At 34.0% G+C, this 18787-nt stretch overlaps 1 protein-coding gene across 2 annotated transcripts; it reads left to right on the top strand.

Annotated features, from left to right (window-relative positions):
• The first annotated feature begins 4251 nt into the window (after positions 1-4251).
• Positions 4252-18787, top strand: l(1)G0289 (plexin domain containing lethal (1) G0289). Of its 2 annotated transcripts, none has more exons than XM_081986322.1 (9): positions 4252-4432; positions 5411-5585; positions 6295-6498; positions 7104-7235; positions 10269-10461; positions 10998-11204; positions 11909-12060; positions 13660-14001; positions 17000-18787. In XM_081986322.1, the coding sequence occupies exons 5-9, from the start codon at positions 10404-10406 to the stop codon at positions 17066-17068; spliced, it is 828 nt and encodes a 275-aa protein (XP_081842448.1). In that variant the 5' UTR covers positions 4252-4432; positions 5411-5585; positions 6295-6498; positions 7104-7235; positions 10269-10403; the 3' UTR covers positions 17069-18787. The 2 variants fall into 2 exon arrangements, with proteins under 2 accessions (XP_081842448.1, XP_081842447.1); XM_081986321.1 differs by having other exon boundaries at positions 4275-4432; positions 5407-5585.

Here is an 18787-nt window from a genome sequence, read left to right on the forward strand (position 1 = left end):
CGTTTTAAAAAATCATTAGAGCGTCAATCATAGTTAAAAATGTATCTAGAAAAGAAACCTTCGCAGAAAATGTTATTATTATACAAGCATTGCTGAACTATTTAGGTTAATCAGAAAAAGAGATTTGTTAGCATTATCTCTAACTTAAAAGGCTTATTTATGTTTCCAAGAGAAAGATCATCATTTTAAGAACTTCATTTTTTGCCAAATTTCAATTTTGTATAATGTTAAGTGCAAGTTTATATACAAAACAAACCATTTTAAACAAACCATTTTTTATTCATTCATATTTATTCGAGTGAATAAACCGGTTTAAGTCACGTTGTCTTATACAGTATTTTATTAAATTTCGACTTCTTATATTAAAAAAAAAAACTAAAATTACAGTTCTATTAAATTTGCACCGCGCCCCGCAGATGTAACATTGATGTTTGTTTGTTTACATCTGTAAATAGGCGAATGTCTTTCAGAGTGATTTAATAGTTATTTATACAGCAAGTGACTTAAACCATTTTTTATTCACGAAAAGAACAACTAGGTCCACAAGCGTAGCGAGTGGCCTAAGCTGTTCGAGTGAATAAACCGGTTTAAGTCACATGTACACCTTTGTGACTAAGTATGTTCAGGCCAATTGCGTGTGACAAGTACTACCAAGTAATCTTCATAAAACGTCTCATTAACTCAAAGCTAACTAAGGTAAAATCTCTAAAAGCTCTAATGATCGTCCGAATTATCGTGTTTGACAAGTACTGTCAAACAATGACATTTTATAAAACGGCCCATTAACTCAAAGCCAATAACTAAAGTAAAAATAGTTTTTATTGAATTATTTTGTTATTTATGAAGCAAATCATAAATTATTATACATCAAAATCAAATTTTCAGTTTTTTTCGGATATCTTCGGAAATTTTTAAAACTGCATTTGGTTGAGCTTTACATTGCGCAACTTTGCCCCAATTTAAACTTTCTCGTATCTCTTATAGTTTCCGAGATCCCAATGGTGAGGGTCGAATTTGAATTACCCTGTATACAATCTTTATTCTCCAAAAGAAAAGGCTATCGGCCCTAGTGGCCTTTCTGCCCATTGTAATAACAGCATTTAGAGATTAATGCTGTTATTACAATGGGCAGAACTTAGAGGCTATAATTTAGAGAGTTAGTAAGGAATATGGTTTGGACATAAACATGCAAAAGACCAAAATTATGGTCATTAGCAAAAACAAGATCGACAACATCCAGTTATCCATCAACAACCAACCAATAGAGAGAGTACCACACATCACGTACCTGGGAACACGTATAAACGAGAACTGGGACGCAACTCAAGAAATCAAATCACGAATCGCCAAAGCCACAGCCGCCTACAACAAAATGAGCAAACTCTTCAGAAGCCATTATCTTACACTGGAAACAAAAATGAGACTTCTCAGATGTTACATCTTTTCTATCCTCTTATACGGGACGGAATCTTGGACACTCAATGAAAGCACATCCAAGAAAATAGAAGCCTTCGAAATGCGACTCTATCGAAGAATGATGAGGATATCATGGACCGAACCTATCACTAATGAAGAGGTACTAAGAAGGATGAATAAACAAAAAGAAATTATGAACACCATCAAGATCCGAAAACTGCAATATCTGGGCCACATCATGAGAAACGACTCCAGGTACTCTTTACTCCAGACAATCATCCAGGGAAAAATCGATGGAAGAAGAGGTCCAGGAAGGAGAAGAATATCTTGGCTGCATAACCTCAGGAAGTGGACCGGAAAAACATCAACCGAACTCTTCCGCATTGCGGTAAACAAGGTTAGGCTCCCCATGCTGATTGCCAACATTCGTAACGGATAGGAACCACAAGAAGAAGAAGAGATTAATAATATACACTATTTATAAGCTATCTATATTTATGTACAATTTCAATAATACAATACTTATATCTAGAATTAATGTATGTCTTGGTAGTGTTCTGTCAAAGTTTTTGTGTTTGGCGTCAGGTATCATGAGGTTCGGGTCTGTCGGGTGAGGCATAACTTATTAATTATTGTCCAGTTGTCTTTTTTGTTTTTCCATTTTGTTTGTATTTTTTGATGTCGGTCCGTTTCATACAGTAGTTTAATTTTATTTTTTATTTTATTTTATTTTTTTAATTTTTCAATTTTTTTTATTATTTGTGTGATATTTTTAAGAGAGAGATAGATAAGGGTAATTTTGTTATGGCTGTATTTCTAGACTTTGGGAGGGCTTTCGAGACCGTTAATAGGGAAATATTGTTGCCTAAACTTGACAACATGAGCATTAAGGGTGACGTTTTGAGGTGGTTTAACTTTTATTTAGTTAATAGACAGCAAAGGGTTAAATTTAAGGACAGCATATCTGACGCATTAAATGTTTTGAATGAAGTTCCGCAGGGAACAGTTTTGGGTCCCTTGTTATTTTTATTATATGTTAATGACATTGTTAGTACAGAAAGTGGATGTAAAATAGAAATGTTTGCGGATGATACCATGTTATATTTGACGGGGGGAGATCTGGGTGTTATGCAGCGTACTGTGAATGATGATCTGGCCAAATTATTCAAATGGCTTTGCAATAATAAATTGTGTGTAAATATTGAAAAATCAAAGTTTTGCATTTTTGGCAAAAGTCATCGTCTAAAAAACGTAAATTTTGAGGATCTAAATATAGTTATTGACAACAGAAAAATTGATCATACCAACCAGTTTAAGGGCATCGGTAAAGCAAAACCTCTTATGGGAGATTCAATGCATTTTATGACAATCTTTTAACCCAAATAAAAAAACTAGGCTAGGTATTGCTGTTTTTTAAACGGCATATGAATGGCATAGAAGACACTTGCTAGAATGTGCGAAAGTCAATATAATTTTAATAGTACGTAAATTAAAATATTTAGAAGCATTTTATCAAAATGATAAAATTACCATAATTTTCAAGTCACTATTTTTCCTACCTGCAAAACTTTTTTGGTGACAAAAATAACTTTCGCACATTCCCCAAACCTTTAGCTATTTAATAAAAAAAAAATCACGTAAATAAGTTAAAAATTAAAGTCATAATTTGGGTTAAAAGATAGGACTAAAAAATTGCTCGAATTAAGGAGCGGAAATCTTGCATCTTTGTTCCATATCACTCTAGGAGCCTCGTCGCTTAAACAGTAATGTCTGTGTTAACACTGCCGTAGTTTTATCGACAGAAACAAAGAACGAACACTGTTTTTTATATATTTTTCTACACGTAGGCCAAGCATCGCGATCGAAAAACGTAAAGTCTTTACCGATCCCCTTAACTTTTACGCTCATGCCGATTATGTTACTCGAAAATTCGCAAAAAAGGTAAGTTTTATTGCAAGAATAGGACATCAGTTATCACTCGCTACAAAATTGTTATTGTATAACACGATAGCTGCTCCTCATCTCGAATTCTGTTCCTCCATACTGTATAACTTACCAGCTTTTAAGATTGACCAGATCCAGAAAATCCAAAACCGAGCAATGAGAACTATTCTGAAATGTAACCGTTATACTCCGATCGAAACTATGCTCAATGTTTTAAACTTTTTGTCTGTAAAGCAAAAAATTGATTTTAGTATGTATGTGTTTGTATTTAATATAAAAAATAATTTGTTGCCCTCATATGTTTGTGATAGGATTAAGGTTTTTAAAGATGTACATAATTATGGCACAAGAAATTGTTCAAATTTTGTACTGATGGAAAAATGTCGTTCTAGTCAAATGTTGAATTCTGTGTTGTATAAGAGATTGTATAAATTCAACATGTTGCCACGAAAAATTAGGGACTGTGATCAATTGTGTAGTTTTAAGATAATGATCAGAACACATATTTTAGAGCAGTGTAGTGTTTAGTGACGGTTTTACTTATAAATGTATTTTTTCTATCTGTGTTTTGTATAAGTCATTTTTTTTTTGCATTGTATACTTTTAAGTTGTTTATTGGATAGCTATTATGCTAAATAAATACATATTATTATTATTTATTTATTTTATTTTATTTTATTTTATTTTTTTTTTTTTTTTGTGTTGCTTTCAGACAAGTTTAGTAGATTGACAGCTTCATGGAATAGGTATTTGACAGTTTCCAAGTCAATGAGAGATTTCATCAGTCAGTTTGATTTCGCCGAAACTGAGGATATTTCCGCACACCCGGCAACACTGTAAACGGTACTGCCGCTTGCGTACTGCGCCAACTTGGCACCGAGTATCGATCGAATGACGTCACCAGGTTGGTCTCAAGAAGTGGTTTTCAGGTTCCTTCTAGTAACCAAGAAACAATTGACGAACGTAAACATGGCGGACGTACGGTTCTCTGCGAGTGGTACCAGTGGTACCAGTTGCTTGTGTGTGTGCCTTTTTGTGGTTATTATTGGATTTGTTTCTGCCAATTATCTGGGTAAGTACTAGTCAATCTAACCGTACAGTAATTGCACTTTATCGTGCCTCTTTTACAAAGAATTGAAATTAGTGCAGAAAGTGTCGCTTTTTTTGGTTGATTTTCCACATTCAGCACGAATATGTGCTAGATAATACATTCCTGGCATGTTTCAGATATTTTGACAGCCCGTAACTCGTTTGTTTTGACAGTTATCGAGTTAATTTTTTTACCATCCTGTAGGTCGTGAAATGCTCTTTAAATCGCCTTCTATAGTATTTGTAGTAAAACTGTCAAATAATCGAGTTATTTTGACTTTAAATGTCAAGAGTAAAATTACTGTCAAACATGTGTTTCGTGCATTTTGACAGGCTGTAACTCGGTTTTTTTGACAGTTATCGAGTTGTTTTTTTTTACCGAATTGTACACAGTATATTTATCTTTAAATCACTCTCTATACTGTCGGCAGTCAAAGTGTCAGATAAGCGAGTTATTTTGACTGAAAAGGTCAACAGTTAAATGCCTGTCAAACTGGTGCCTAAATTTATCTAAATGATACGCTATTTTCGTGTTTTCAAGTCAAGTGACTTGCATCCATCAATCGTCCATGGAGTTGTAAATATTACCTTAAATTACAACTCAGAAAGAAAGACACACTATTATGACAATTTATAGTTTCGTGGAAAGTTTAAGCTAATTTTGACAGTTCTGACAGCTGTCACGTGACTGAAAACAACTGTCATCAGATGCCTGACATTTGTCAAATTGGACACTATGAAGCTATACTACAAAACTTGTTTAAAAGCTATACAATCATTGTAAATTAAAAAAAAATCATAAAAAAAATAAAATAAAAAAAAAATCAAAAAATAAAAAAAAAATAAAATAAAAAAAATCAATAATAAAAAAAAAATCGAAAAATAAAAAAATAAATAAAAAAAAATAAATCAAAATCAGCCATAAAAAAAATAATAAAAAAACATTTTTTTTTTTAGATAGATATTTATATAGTACAAATCAGCCAAATTTCAAGGAAAACCAGCTGATAGAAATTGAATTTTTGGATAAATTGAGAATACATAAACAGCAGAGAAGAGAAGTAAGTTCGACTGTGAATGATGTAGGATACTCAACAACCATTGGAAATAATGATAAATATACGCAAATTTCATCGGTAAGTATTCGTTTTTATCACTTTAAACATTATTTTGAAAATGTTAAAAAAAAATCCACACAAATACCAAAAAAAAATACATAAATACAAAAGTTTTAGAGAATATCAAGAAAAGCGTTCAACTGAAACTTCAAATTATCATAACTTTGTTATCTGTCAAAATTTGTAAAAAACTTAAAGAATAAAAATTGTAGATAATGAAATCCTCTACAACATTGGAAGAGTAAAATTTTCGAAAAAGTCTGTTCTGAAAGGAGTTATCAACCAAAAAGCTTTCAGTGACGTCAAAATGTCTAGTTGACTAGTTTAACTGCCTGTAACTTTGTTATAAGAAATTTTTTGAGAAAAATCTAAAGAAGGCAAGTTGTAGAGAATTAAAATTCCTACGAAAGTTATGGAAGGCTATGTGGCTCTTAAGGGCTTCTGAAACTAGTTATGGTCTAAAAACCAGAGTTGTAACCCTAAAATGTCTAGTTGACTAGTTCAACTCCCTGTAATTTTGTTAAATGACATTTTTTGACAAAAATCTAAAGAAGACAAGTTGTAGAGAATCAAAATTCCTACAAAAGTTGTGGAAAGCAATGTGGCTCTTAAGGGCTTCTGAAACAAGTTATGGTTCAAAAACCAGTGTTGTCTTGAATACCACAACTTTGTTTTTTTTCCTCTATAACACACCAATTTAAATTATTTATTTTTAATTAATTTTTAGGAAACTGGGAATAAAACATTATTAAGTGGGAATAAATCAAAAAGGGCCCTTAATGACAGGTCGCTGCTGTTAAGTTCATTAATACCAGGATTTAGTAAAAAAACGCAAAATACGTCCCTGAACCGGGAAGACTTGGAAGAAGAAGTTGGTGAAGAAATCAGTCCCAAAGATCTCATAAGTAATAACATCACATCTGTCAAGAAGGTGAGTATTATTAAAAAAAAAAAGTGTAAAAGATTCATCCAACCAACTACGCCACTATTTAAAAAAAATAAAAAAAAAATAAATAAAATAAAATCTAAATCTATTTTATAAGAAAATTGTATATATAATTTTTTCGGTTTTTTCTGGTTCAATTTTGGCCGCCAGAGGGCGTTAAGTGACTTTTTGTCACTTAAACAACCAAATTGACTGCTCAGCGCAACGCAATTTTCAAAAGGCTGTCAAAAATCGAGTTTTTAGGTTAGAGTGGTGATTTTTGTCGGGGTGTATACAGGGTAGTCAGGGGTACATTTCAGAAAATTTTCAGATTTTTCCTGGTTCAAACATAGCCGCCAGAGGGCGTTAAGTGTCAGGCTTTTCAAGAACAGGAAAGTGAGTTTTTAGCAAAAAAGTTGATTTTTACAGGATTTTTAGTATAAAAATAACACTTTCTGACAACTTACACAGTGTTATTTAATAAATTAATTTGTTAATTTTTTTTTTTAATTATTTATTTTTTATTTTTATTTTAAATTAGCTTTAATTATTAAAATTAATTAATTTGTATTATTCAAATAGTGTATTAGGATTTTTGTATTATATTATAGGATAGTCACATATTTTACAACAGTTCAATTGACAATACAGTTTTGGCGGGAAAGTCACTATGGATTGACACGGATAATGCCGGCGAAGTGACTGTTCACGAGTTGCTGTCCAACTCTCATCGACGTGCTGCTGTAAGTATATTTTTTGAGAAAAAAAAAAACGATTTTTGAATTCCTCATTAAATTTCCTATCTAATAACCTAAAAAAAAAAACATTAAAAAATTTGGAACAGTCTAAAAGTAAAACGGTGTCAAAGTATAAACTGTTAAAATGTCTGTTGACAGAACAGTGTGCGACAAAATCGACCGTAACACCCACTTGTAGTGACCGGATCACAATTTTAAGCATATTTTTGAAATCCTCATTAAATTTCCTAACTGATAACCTAAAAAAAACATTAAAATATGGTACTGTCTGGGAGTAGAGTGCTGTCAAAGTTTAAACTGTAAAAATGTCTGTTGAAAGTACAGTGTGCGACAAAATCGACCGTAAAACCCATTTGTAGTGACCGGATCACAATTTTAAGCATATTTTTGAAATCCTCATTAAATTTCCTCTCTGATAACCTAACGAAAACAGTAAAATATGGTACTGTCTGGGAGTAGAGTGCTGTCAAAGTTTAAACTGTAAAAATGTCTGTTGAAAAAACAGTGTGCGACAAAATCGACCGTAAAACCCATTTGTAGTGACCGGATCACAATTTTAAACACATTTTTGAAATCCTCATTCAATTTCCTATCCGATAACCTAAAAAAAACAGTAAAATACGGTACTGTCTGGGAGTAGAGTGCTGTCAAAGTTTAAACTGTAAAAATGTCTGTTGAAAAAACAGTGTGCGACAAAATCGACCGTAAAACCCATTTGTAGTGACCGGATCACAATTTTAAGCACATTTTTGAAATCCTCATTAAATTTCCTATCTGATAACCTAAAAAAAAAACAGTAAAATACGGTACTGTCTGGGAGTAGAGTGCTGTCAAAGTTTAAACTGTAAAAATGTCTGTTGAAAGTACAGTGTGCGACAAAATCGACCGTAAAACCCATTTGTAGTGACCGGATCACAATTTTAAGCACATTTTTGAAATCCTCATTAAATTTCCTATCTGATAACCTAAAAAAAAACAGTAAAATACGGTACTGTCTGGGAGTAGAGTGCTGTCAAAGTTTAAACTGTAAAAATGTCTGTTGAAAGTACAGTGTGCGACAAAATCGACCGTAAAACCCATTTGTAGTGACCGGATCACAATTTTAAGCACATTTTTGAAATCCTCATCAAATTTCCTATCTGATAACCTAAAAAAAACAGTAAAATATGGTAGTGTCTGGGAGTAGAGTGCTGTCAAAGTTTAAACTGTAAAAATGTCTGTTGAAAAAACAGTGTGCGACAAAATCGACCGTAAAACACACTTGTAGTGACCGGATCACAATTTTAAGCACATTTTTGAAATCCTCATTAAATTTCCTATCTGATAACCTAAAAAAAAAAACAGTAAAATACGGTACTGTCTGGGAGTAGAGTGCTGTCAAAGTTTAAACTGTAAAAATGTCTGTTGAAAAAACAGTGTGCGACAAAATCGACCGTAAAACCCATTTGTAGTGACCGGATCACAATTTTAAGCACATTTTTGAAATCCTCATTAAATTTCCTATCTGATAACCTAAAAAAAAACAGTAAAATACGGTACTGTCTGGGAGTAGAGTGCTGTCAAAGTTTAAACTGTAAAAATGTCTGTTGAAAGTACAGTGTGCGACAAAATCGACCGTAAAACCCATTTGTAGTGACCGGATCACAATTTTAAGCACATTTTTGAAATCCTCATCAAATTTCCTATCTGATAACCTAAAAAAAACAGTAAAATATGGTAGTGTCTGGGAGTAGAGTGCTGTCAAAGTTTAAACTGTAAAAATGTCTGTTGAAAGTACAGTGTGCGACAAAATCGACCGTAAAACCCATTTGTAGTGACCGGATCACAATTTTAAGCACATTTTTGAAATCCTCATTAAATTTCCTATCTGATAACCTAAAAAAAAACAGTAAAATACGGTACTGTCTGGGAGTAGAGTGCTGTCAAAGTTTAAACTGTAAAAATGTCTGTTGAAAGTACAGTGTGCGACAAAATCGACCGTAAAACCCATTTGTAGTGACCGGATCACAATTTTAAGCATATTTTTGAAATCCTCATTAAATTTCCTCTCTGATAACCTAACGAAAACAGTAAAATATGGTACTGTCTGGGAGTAGAGTGCTGTCAAAGTTTAAACTGTAAAAATGTCTGTTGAAAAAACAGTGTGCGACAAAATCGACCGTAAAACCCATTTGTAGTGACCGGATCACAATTTTAAACACATTTTTGAAATCCTCATTCAATTTCCTATCCGATAACCTAAAAAAAACAGTAAAATACGGTACTGTCTGGGAGTAGAGTGCTGTCAAAGTTTAAACTGTAAAAATGTCTGTTGAAAAAACAGTGTGCGACAAAATCGACCGTAAAACCCATTTGTAGTGACCGGATCACAATTTTAAGCACATTTTTGAAATCCTCATTAAATTTCCTATCTGATAACCTAAAAAAAAAACAGTAAAATACGGTACTGTCTGGGAGTAGAGTGCTGTCAAAGTTTAAACTGTAAAAATGTCTGTTGAAAGTACAGTGTGCGACAAAATCGACCGTAAAACCCATTTGTAGTGACCGGATCACAATTTTAAGCATATTTTTGAAATCCCCATTAAATTTCCTATCCGATAACCTCAAAAAAGACTTAAAAATTCGATACAGTCTGAAAGGAAAGCGCTGTCAAAATTTGATTTCTGAAGCCTCCTGGTTAATCAGTGTTTTCTTCTCTCCTACTGTCGGACCAGTGCAATTTTTGACCTGTAACTTCCCTAAATCTTGTTGGGAATGAAATTCTCTACAACTTTCTTTATTCACACTTTTGCGATCGCTTTACAAATAACGGAGCTACGATCTGTTGAAACTTCACCAAGGAGTTACTGAAGCACCCGAGTGCATTGCGCGCATTTTTTGGCCTGTAGCTTCTTTAAAAGGCCCTTTAGGGCAAAAATGCTTAGAAGCAATCTTGTAGAGCGTGAAATTCCCTACAACTCGCTAATTTACACTTTTGCTGTAACTCATCAAGTAACGGAGTTATTGTGTTTTTTGCAGACCGTAAAACTGTCCTTCGAATTTCCCTTTTACGGACGTTACCTAAAAAATGTTACCATAGCAACGGGTGGATTTTTGTACACTGGAAACTATGTACATTCGTGGCTTGCCGCCACCCAGTACATTGCACCGCTTATGGCCAATTTTGACACGAGCATATCTAACAAGAGCTTTGTCAAATATCTGGATAATGGTAAGTGGACTGACGCAGTATATGTGACAGCTGTCAAACTACATTTTGACTGGACAACCCTGTCACAGCTGTCAAAAATTAAATTTCCTACAAATTTTGTTCTTTATCATTTTCTTGAATTTTGCCATGTTGCCAAGTTATGGAGGACTGAATTTTCTTAAGTAGACATTCAGACACTTTGCGCTCACTTAACATTCCTAAGCAAATATCTCCCTTCAGAGGCCTTTAAGAACAAAATGTCTCTCGTAGGTTTTCGTAGAAAATTAAATTTCCTACAAATTTTCTTCTTTAACATTTCCTTGAATTTTGCCATGTTGCCAAGTTATGGAGAACTGAATTTCCTTAAGTAGACATTTAGACACTTTGCTCTCACTTGACATTCCTAAGCAAATATCTCCCTTCTGAGGCCTTCAAGGACAAAATGTCTCTCTTAGGTTTTCGTAGAAAATTAAATTTCCTACAAATTTTCTTCTTTAACATTTTCTTGAATTTTGCCATGTTGCCGAGTTACGGAGGATTGAATTTCTTCTTTTTAGGAACTACGTTTACTGTGACGTGGGAAAGAGTAGCGTTGCAGGATAAACCCACCCACGAGTTTACCTTTCAAACGTCCCTACACAAAAATGGCGATATTGTTTTTGTGTACAAAAATGTACCGTTACCAATAGCGAACATCAGTGAAGTGTACCATCCTGTCAAAGTTGGCCTGTCAGATGCGTACATTTTGGATCGCACCTTTATTTGTAAGTATAATTTGGCAATTTTTCAAAGTTTCAGATACATTTTGAATGTCACGTGACTGGGTTTTGACAGATGTCAACTAGCCTTTACAGTGTTGCAAGTTCAGAATTGCATTGTCACAGTCACGTGACCTTTGCAACTGAATTTGATAATTAAAAACAGTCAAGTGACCTTTAGAAATGTTTTTCAATAGTCAAATTAGCCACGTGATCTTCGGAACGACATTTTGACCGTAAATTTGGTCACGTGACACGTGACGACGCTAAAAATAATAAGTCACGTGCTCTTAAGAATAAAAAAATCAATAAATAAAATAAAAGTAATAAATAAATTAATTTGATTTACTTTTTTTTTAATTTTTAATTTTTTTTGTTTGAACTTACTATACACTAAAAAATAAATTAAAAAGAAAAAACATTTTTTTTTAATTTTTAATTTTTTTTTAAATTTAAATACATTTTTTAAGTTTGAACTTACTATACACTAAAAAAAAATTAAAAAAAAAATACATTTTTTTTAATTTTAATTTTTTTTTAAATTTAAATACATTTTTTAAGTTTGAACTTACTATACACTAAAAAATAAATAAAAAAAATACATTTTTTTTTTTAATTTAAATACATTTTTTAAGTTTGAACTTACTATACACTAAAAAATAGATTTAAAAAAAAACATTTTTTTTTAAATTTAAATACATACTTTTCAGATGTGAGAAGGAAGACAATATACGAGTATCACAGGGTATCGTTCAACAAAGAAGAAATCAGAAACTGGACCGTCATACATTTGAATGCCCTTCCTAGTTGTCAAGATCTATTGAATTGCTCTACTTGCATCGACAACAATCTAAATCTAAATGTAAGTATACAGGGTGATTAGAAACTTGCAAATGCTCTTCAATTGGTCTAGAAGCTTCCAGAGAATTCCAAAACAGTCAAATTGCTTCCGTATGCTTCTAGAGTAGTTCAAAAGCTTCCAAATGCCTGGAAAGCAATCTAGAACCATCAATATGCTCATTAAATTGTTCAAAAACCTTCCAAATGCTCCAAAAGTAGTCAAAAGTCTTGCAAAAGCTTTTAAAACAGTTTAGGAACTTGGAAATGCTCTCCAACTAGTCTAGAAGCTTTCAGCGAATTCCATAACAGTCTAATTGCTTTCGTATGCTTCTAGAGTAGTTCCAAAGCTTCCAAATGTCTAGAAAGCAGTCTACAACCATCAATATGCTCTTTAAATTGTTCAGAAACCTTCCAAATGCTCTGGAAATAGTCGAAAGCCTTCCAAAAGCTATCAAAACAATTTAGAAACATGCAAATGCTCTCCAACTGGTCTAGAAGCTTCCAGAGAACTTCAAACATCATTTTGAAGTACTTCCAGAACATCTGGAAGCTTGTAGACTGTTCTGAAAGCATTTTGAATCATTGGAAGCATTTTGTAGTGTCTACAGTGCTTTGTAAGCTTTTAGACTGTTCTAAAAGCTTCTAGATTGTTTTGGAAGCTTTCGGAAGGCGATTCGACTGCTTTAGAGGCATTTTGGTGTTTCTAGAGTGTTTTGGAAACTTTTGAAATCATTTTGGAGTACTTCCAAAGCATCTCAAAGCTTCTAGACTGTTCTGAAAGCGTCAGAAGGCTTTCGAAGCATTTCGGAGTTTCTATAGTGCTTTGCAAGCTATTAGACTGTTCTAGAAGCTTCTAGATTGTTTCGAAAGGCGATTCGACTGCTTTAGAGGCATTTCGGAGACATTTTAGACTGTTCTAGAAGCTTCCAGATTGTTTTGGAAGATTTTCGACTGCTTTTGAAGCATTTTGGAGTTTCGGTAGTGTTTTGGAAGCTTTCGAAATCTGTTTAGACTTTATCAGGAATATTTGGAAGCTTTTAGACTGTTCTAAAAGCCTTTAGATGCTTCTAGATTGTTTTGGAATACTTTCTACTGCTTTAGAAGCATTTTCGAGCTTCTTTAGTGTTCTGGAACGGCAAAATCCGGAACGACTACATTTCGTGGCACGAGACGGAGCATGATGCACTACTACGTGCATTTATTATTTTCATATTTTAAGTTAATAGACGACAATCGTAGTAAACTAAAAATATATTTTTTAGTGTCGAAGAAATAAAAAGTATTAAAAAAAAGAAATATATATAAATAAAAATTAATAAAATAAATAAAAAAAATTAAAAGTATAAAAATGAAATAAAAGTATAAAAAAAAAGAAAAAAAAATATCATGAAATAAAAGTATCATGTACACTAAAAAAATATATTTCGATGTATTTTGTTTTTAATATTTTTTTTATATATATATTTTTTTATTTTTTAATATATTTTTTAGTGTCGAAGAAATAAAAAGTATATAAAAAAAAATAATAAAAGTATAAAAATGAAATAAAAGTATAAAAAAAAAGAAAAAAAGTATCATGAAATAAAAGTATCATGTACAGTAAAAAAAATATATTTTTTAGTGTACATGGTGTCCCACTCTACAACAGTGCTCCACCGGACAGGACAGAAATCGCAAGTTTTGGATGGACAAGGGTTGCGAGCGATCCAACATCACCACGCTGCCCTATTGCACTCTGTACGAAGACCTGATGAGAGCCAGTGACGTCGAAACTGACAACCAAACGGCGCAAACTCTGATCAGTAAAACGGTGGCAACGTTGTACATCGAACGTCAACAGGAATTGGGAATTTCCGGTTACCTGGCTGTGGTTTTCTTGATGGTCATGGTGGTCGCAGTTGGTTTTTGGACCGCCTACGCGTACAAGAACCCGCACACCACCAGTGGACAGATATTGATTAGGGTACGTACCTGGTGGACTAGGCAAATCTAGAAAATTAACAAAAAATTGTAAAATCTGTTTGAGACACTGTATAGTATCAAGGAATGACAATGCCTTGGAAGTATCATCTATTTGGATGACTGTAAAGAGGTAACTGTGTATGTGTGGGGTTGGAAAACTAGGAAGCTAAACTGGTCTAATGAGGTTGTATAGAGGAAGGTGTCTTGGTGGCTCTGACTGTGTCAATCAACTTGATAGGTTAAGGATCTTGGTCGTTTTGCTTTGTTTCTATACAATTTACAGATTTCCGCTTGCGCTCTGCAGTGCAAACACCCTGAGCAGGTAGCCTAACAAGCTACCGAGCTGCCAAACTTAAAACGCTTTGAGTCGAAAGATTATAAGCCTCCAGGGCAGCCCACAGGTAGGTCTCTGCTGATTAACTCAGCTGAATCGTGGGGTCATCTCTGGGGTTGAGGGAATGCGCGGAAGTGGTGATGAAGCAGGATCGGGTGCATTGGTTTTTTGCACCGTGTGGCGGCATTTAAGGCAGGAAAAATTTGAAAAAATTTATGGAGGTTCTTGAAACAACCGATCCCACTTTGCAAGTATAAAAAATTGAAAAAATTAAAAATTGCAATTTTGCCGCCCCTTTGCCGCCCCCGGAGGTGGGCGGAGGTGGCTAGGTTTCTTTGACTTGCAATTGTAACCCTGAAACCCAAATTTGAAGTAAATTGGTAAAACCGTTTGGGAAATAGGACAGAATAACTGTGAGGGACCTGGATTACCCTTAAAAAAGTGTTTTTTTTGCCTCATTTGGCAACATGTAATGCAGAACAACCTTGTGGAGCTTCCTGAAACTACCGATCCCACTTGGCAATTACAAAAAGTGGGCAAACATAGATGAGATGTGTTTCGTCCAAGCATTCTTCGTTGTATCCACATTTCGTGGTTCCACCAGATGGACCATATGCTGCCGCTGTTCAGTCGCTATCGAAAGCATCCTACAGTACTTTGGACGCACTACAAGCCCAGGGGGGACAACCTAGAGAAATTTGATAGTACAGGGCAGGTAAACGACCGAGAGGCAGAGCTCCTGGTGGATAGACCTCATTCCATGAGATCACGATTTCTCAGACCTGAGAACACCACTAAGAAGAAGACTCTTTCAACTGCCTCACCGTTGACTGTAAGGTTGATGTTATTTAATTCCTCTTGTGGTGTTATGCTCAGTAGTATGTTCCTTTTTGTGGTGTTAATGCTCAGGCCAAATTGCTCGCCTAACTCGGTAACTCTCTGTCTTGTAGATCCTTCTTCCTCCTCCACTAGCGTGTTTTCCAGGAAATTTTAGCATAAAATGACGTTGAGACGAACGCTCTAGCTTAAATAGCAAAAAAGTTAGATTTTATCACTTGGCAACGTCGCACTAATTGTACTTTTGTTATTTTTTGACTTGGACCCCTTGAGTGACCACTCGTTTTCGACTAATTTGGGGTCGCTGATCCCAAATCCGCAGTCAGATTTCACGCACCTCTCACACAGCTCGAGTTTTTTGCAAAAACGTGGTTAACTCTGTCAGTTTTGGAGATATCGTCAAACCGACTGCACTAGCGTGTTTTCCAGAAAATTTTAGCATAAAATGACGTTGAGACAAACGCTCTAGCTTAAATAGCAAAAAAGTAAGATTTTATCACTTGGCAACGTCGCACAAACTGTAATTTTGTTATTTTTTGACTTGGACCCCTTGAGTGACCACTCGTTTTCGACTAATTTGGGGTCGCTGATCCCAAATCCGTAGTCAGATTCACACACCTCTCACACAGCTCGAGTTTTTTTTGCAAAAACGTGGTTAACTCTGTCAGTTTTGGAGATATCGTCAAACCGACTGCACCAGCGTGTTTTCCAGGAAATTTTAGCATAAAATGACGTTGAGACGAACGCTCTAGCTTAAATAGCAAAAAAGTTAGGTTTCTCGCTTGGCAACGTCGCACCAATTGTAATTTTGTTATTTTTTGACTGGGACCCCTTGAGTGACCACTCGTTTTCGACTAATTTGGGGTCGCTGATCCCAAATCCGCAGTCAGATTCACACACCTCTCACACAGCTCGAGTTTTTTTTGCAAAAACGTGGTTAACTCTGTCAGTTTTGGAGATATCGTCAAACCGACTGCACTAGCGTGTTTTCCAGGAAATTTTAGCATAACATGACGTTGAGACAAACGCTCTAGCTTAAATAGCAAAAAAGTTAGATTTTATCACTTGGCAACGTCGCACAAACTGTAATTTTGTTATTTTTTGACTTGGACCGCTTGAGTGACCACTCGTTTTCGACTAATTTGGGGTCGCTGATCCCAAATCCGCAGTCAGATTTCACGCACCTCTCACACAGCTCGAGTTCTTTGCAAAAAAAGTGGTTAACTCTGGAGTTTGTTTTTGACTAAGTTAAGCAACAAGAGAGAGTAGGCAAATGAATTGGTTACTTACCGTCTAACACACCATTAAATAGTCCAAAATACACCAGGGAACAGGAGTGTTTGGGCAAATGGGTAAATACCGTGCGGGTTGCAGTATTCGGGACGACTACATCGAGTGGCGCGAGACGGAGCCTTTTCCGACCATCCGCCTTACTAAGGAGCGTAGCTCCGTTATTTGAGACACTATCAAAAAGTGTGTAATGAAGAAAGTTGTAGCAAATTTCATGCTCTACAAGATTTTAATAAGGAGTTTTATCTTTAAAGGCCTCCTTAAAGAGTTAAAATACAAAAAGTAACAGAACGCACCAAAGTGCTATTTTTCAACTAAAGTTTGATTTTTGAAGTGAGCGTAGCTCCGTTATTTGAGACCCTATCGAAAAGTGTGTAATAAAGAAAGTTGTAGCAAATTTCATGCTCTACAAGATTGTAATAAGAAGTTTTCATCTTTAAAAGCCTCCTTGAAGAGTTAAAATACAAAAAGTAACGTAAATATGTATGTGTCAATATGCCAACAGTGGCTGTGTTAATTCCAATTTTATTTTTTCCAGTATCGCCCAAGTCAATGGAGATGGCCACGTGGAGAAGCCAGATACACTGCGGCAACCATTCACATGTAAATCGAAATAATACTGACAATTTAGCTCAAACACTTCTGGATTACCTTGAAACATTCACTTTCTCAGGGAAAGCTACATCAAACTGCGTGTTTTACTCTAAAATTTAATGTAATTAAATTTAAAAAAAGATATAACCGTGTAACGGAGAGAGAAACATTGATTATTCCACAAATACAGGAAACTAGTAGAAACAGAGAGAGAAAGGACCTGGATGACCTTTAAAAAGTGGTTTTCCGCCCCTTTTGGCGGCATTTAAAGTTGGAAAAATTTGAAAAAATTTCTGGAGGTTCCTAAAACTACCGATCCCACTTTGCAAGTATAAAAAATTGAAAAAATTAAAAATTGCAATTTTGCCGCCCCTTTGCCGCCCCCGGAGGGGGGCGGAGGTGGCTAGGTTTCTTTGACTTGCAATTCTAACCCTGAAACCCAAATTTGAAGTAAATTGGTAAAACCGTTTGGGAAATAGGACAGAATAACTGTGAGAAACCTGGATTACCCTTAAAAAGTGGTTTTCCGCCCCTTTTCGCGGCATTTAAAGCTGAAAAAATTTGAAAAAATTTCTGGAGGTTCCTAAAACTACCGATCCCACTTTGCAAGTATAAAAAATTGAAAAAATTAAAAATTGCAATTTTGACGCCCCTTTGCCGCCTCCGGAGGGGGGCGGAGGTGGCTAGGTTTCTTTGACTTGCAATTCTAACCCTGAAACCCAAATTTGAAGTAAATTGGTAAAACCGTTTGGGAAATAGGACAGAATAACTGTGAGGGACCTGGATTACCTTAAAAAAGTGGTTTTTTTTGCCTCATTTGGCAACATTTAAGGCAGAACAATAATAAAAACCTCAACATAACCTCGAAATGAAACTGAAACGAACAGAAAGTTGTTAAAAGAAAAAAAAAAGAAAGAAGAAAGAAAGAAAAAAAAAAAAAAAGAAAAAAAAAAAGGAAAGAAAGAAAGAAAAGTTGTGTTGAAAAATGTTAGCCTGCTAAACGTTTTGTTAGGTTTTCTGTCTTTGTTTCACGCATGCAATTGTCAATGTTTCTCTCTCAGTTACGCGGTTTTTCTGTTTCTTTTGCTAAAATGAATAGTTTTTTTTTTCTAGAAAAGCCTGAAACTTACGTAGGTCTGAAATATAACGTTATTTACTGTGATAAATTAACCGTTAGGTTAATTAAAAAAAAAAAAATTAAATTAATAAATTTAAATTTTTTTTAATTTAATTTTAATTGCGTCCACATTAATATAATTATTGATTATAAATTATTGTCTTCTGTAATGTTTAATATATGGTAGTGATTGCGTTGTAGGTCTAGTTGTAACCATTTTAAGGCTAGTTTTGTAAGTTTTTGAGAAAATCCAAAATTTGCTCAAATTTAATAATTAAATTAAAAAAAAAAAATAATTATAAAAAAAAATAAAAAAATAATAATAAAAAAAATTAAAATTTAAAATATATATATTACTATATTTTTTATTTTATTTTTTTTTAATTAAATTTTAATTTTTTTTATAATTTGTATATTTATGTGTATTTTTGTTTTTTTTTTGTATACAAGAAACGCTTTTTGTAATTGTAATATACTTTGTGTGTTTTTTGTTTAATATTGACTAGGTAATTAGTGTCTTTAATAAGACTTATTTACTTTTTAATTAATTTTGAATCGATTGCTTTATCTATGTATATTATCTAGATTCTAGAAGAATTAAAAAGCCTTATTTTA

Source organism: Ips typographus, linkage group LG9, assembly GCF_016097725.1.
Source record: "Ips typographus isolate SLU linkage group LG9, UJ_Ityp_2.0, whole genome shotgun sequence".
NCBI classification, from domain to species: domain Eukaryota; kingdom Metazoa; phylum Arthropoda; class Insecta; order Coleoptera; family Curculionidae; genus Ips; species Ips typographus.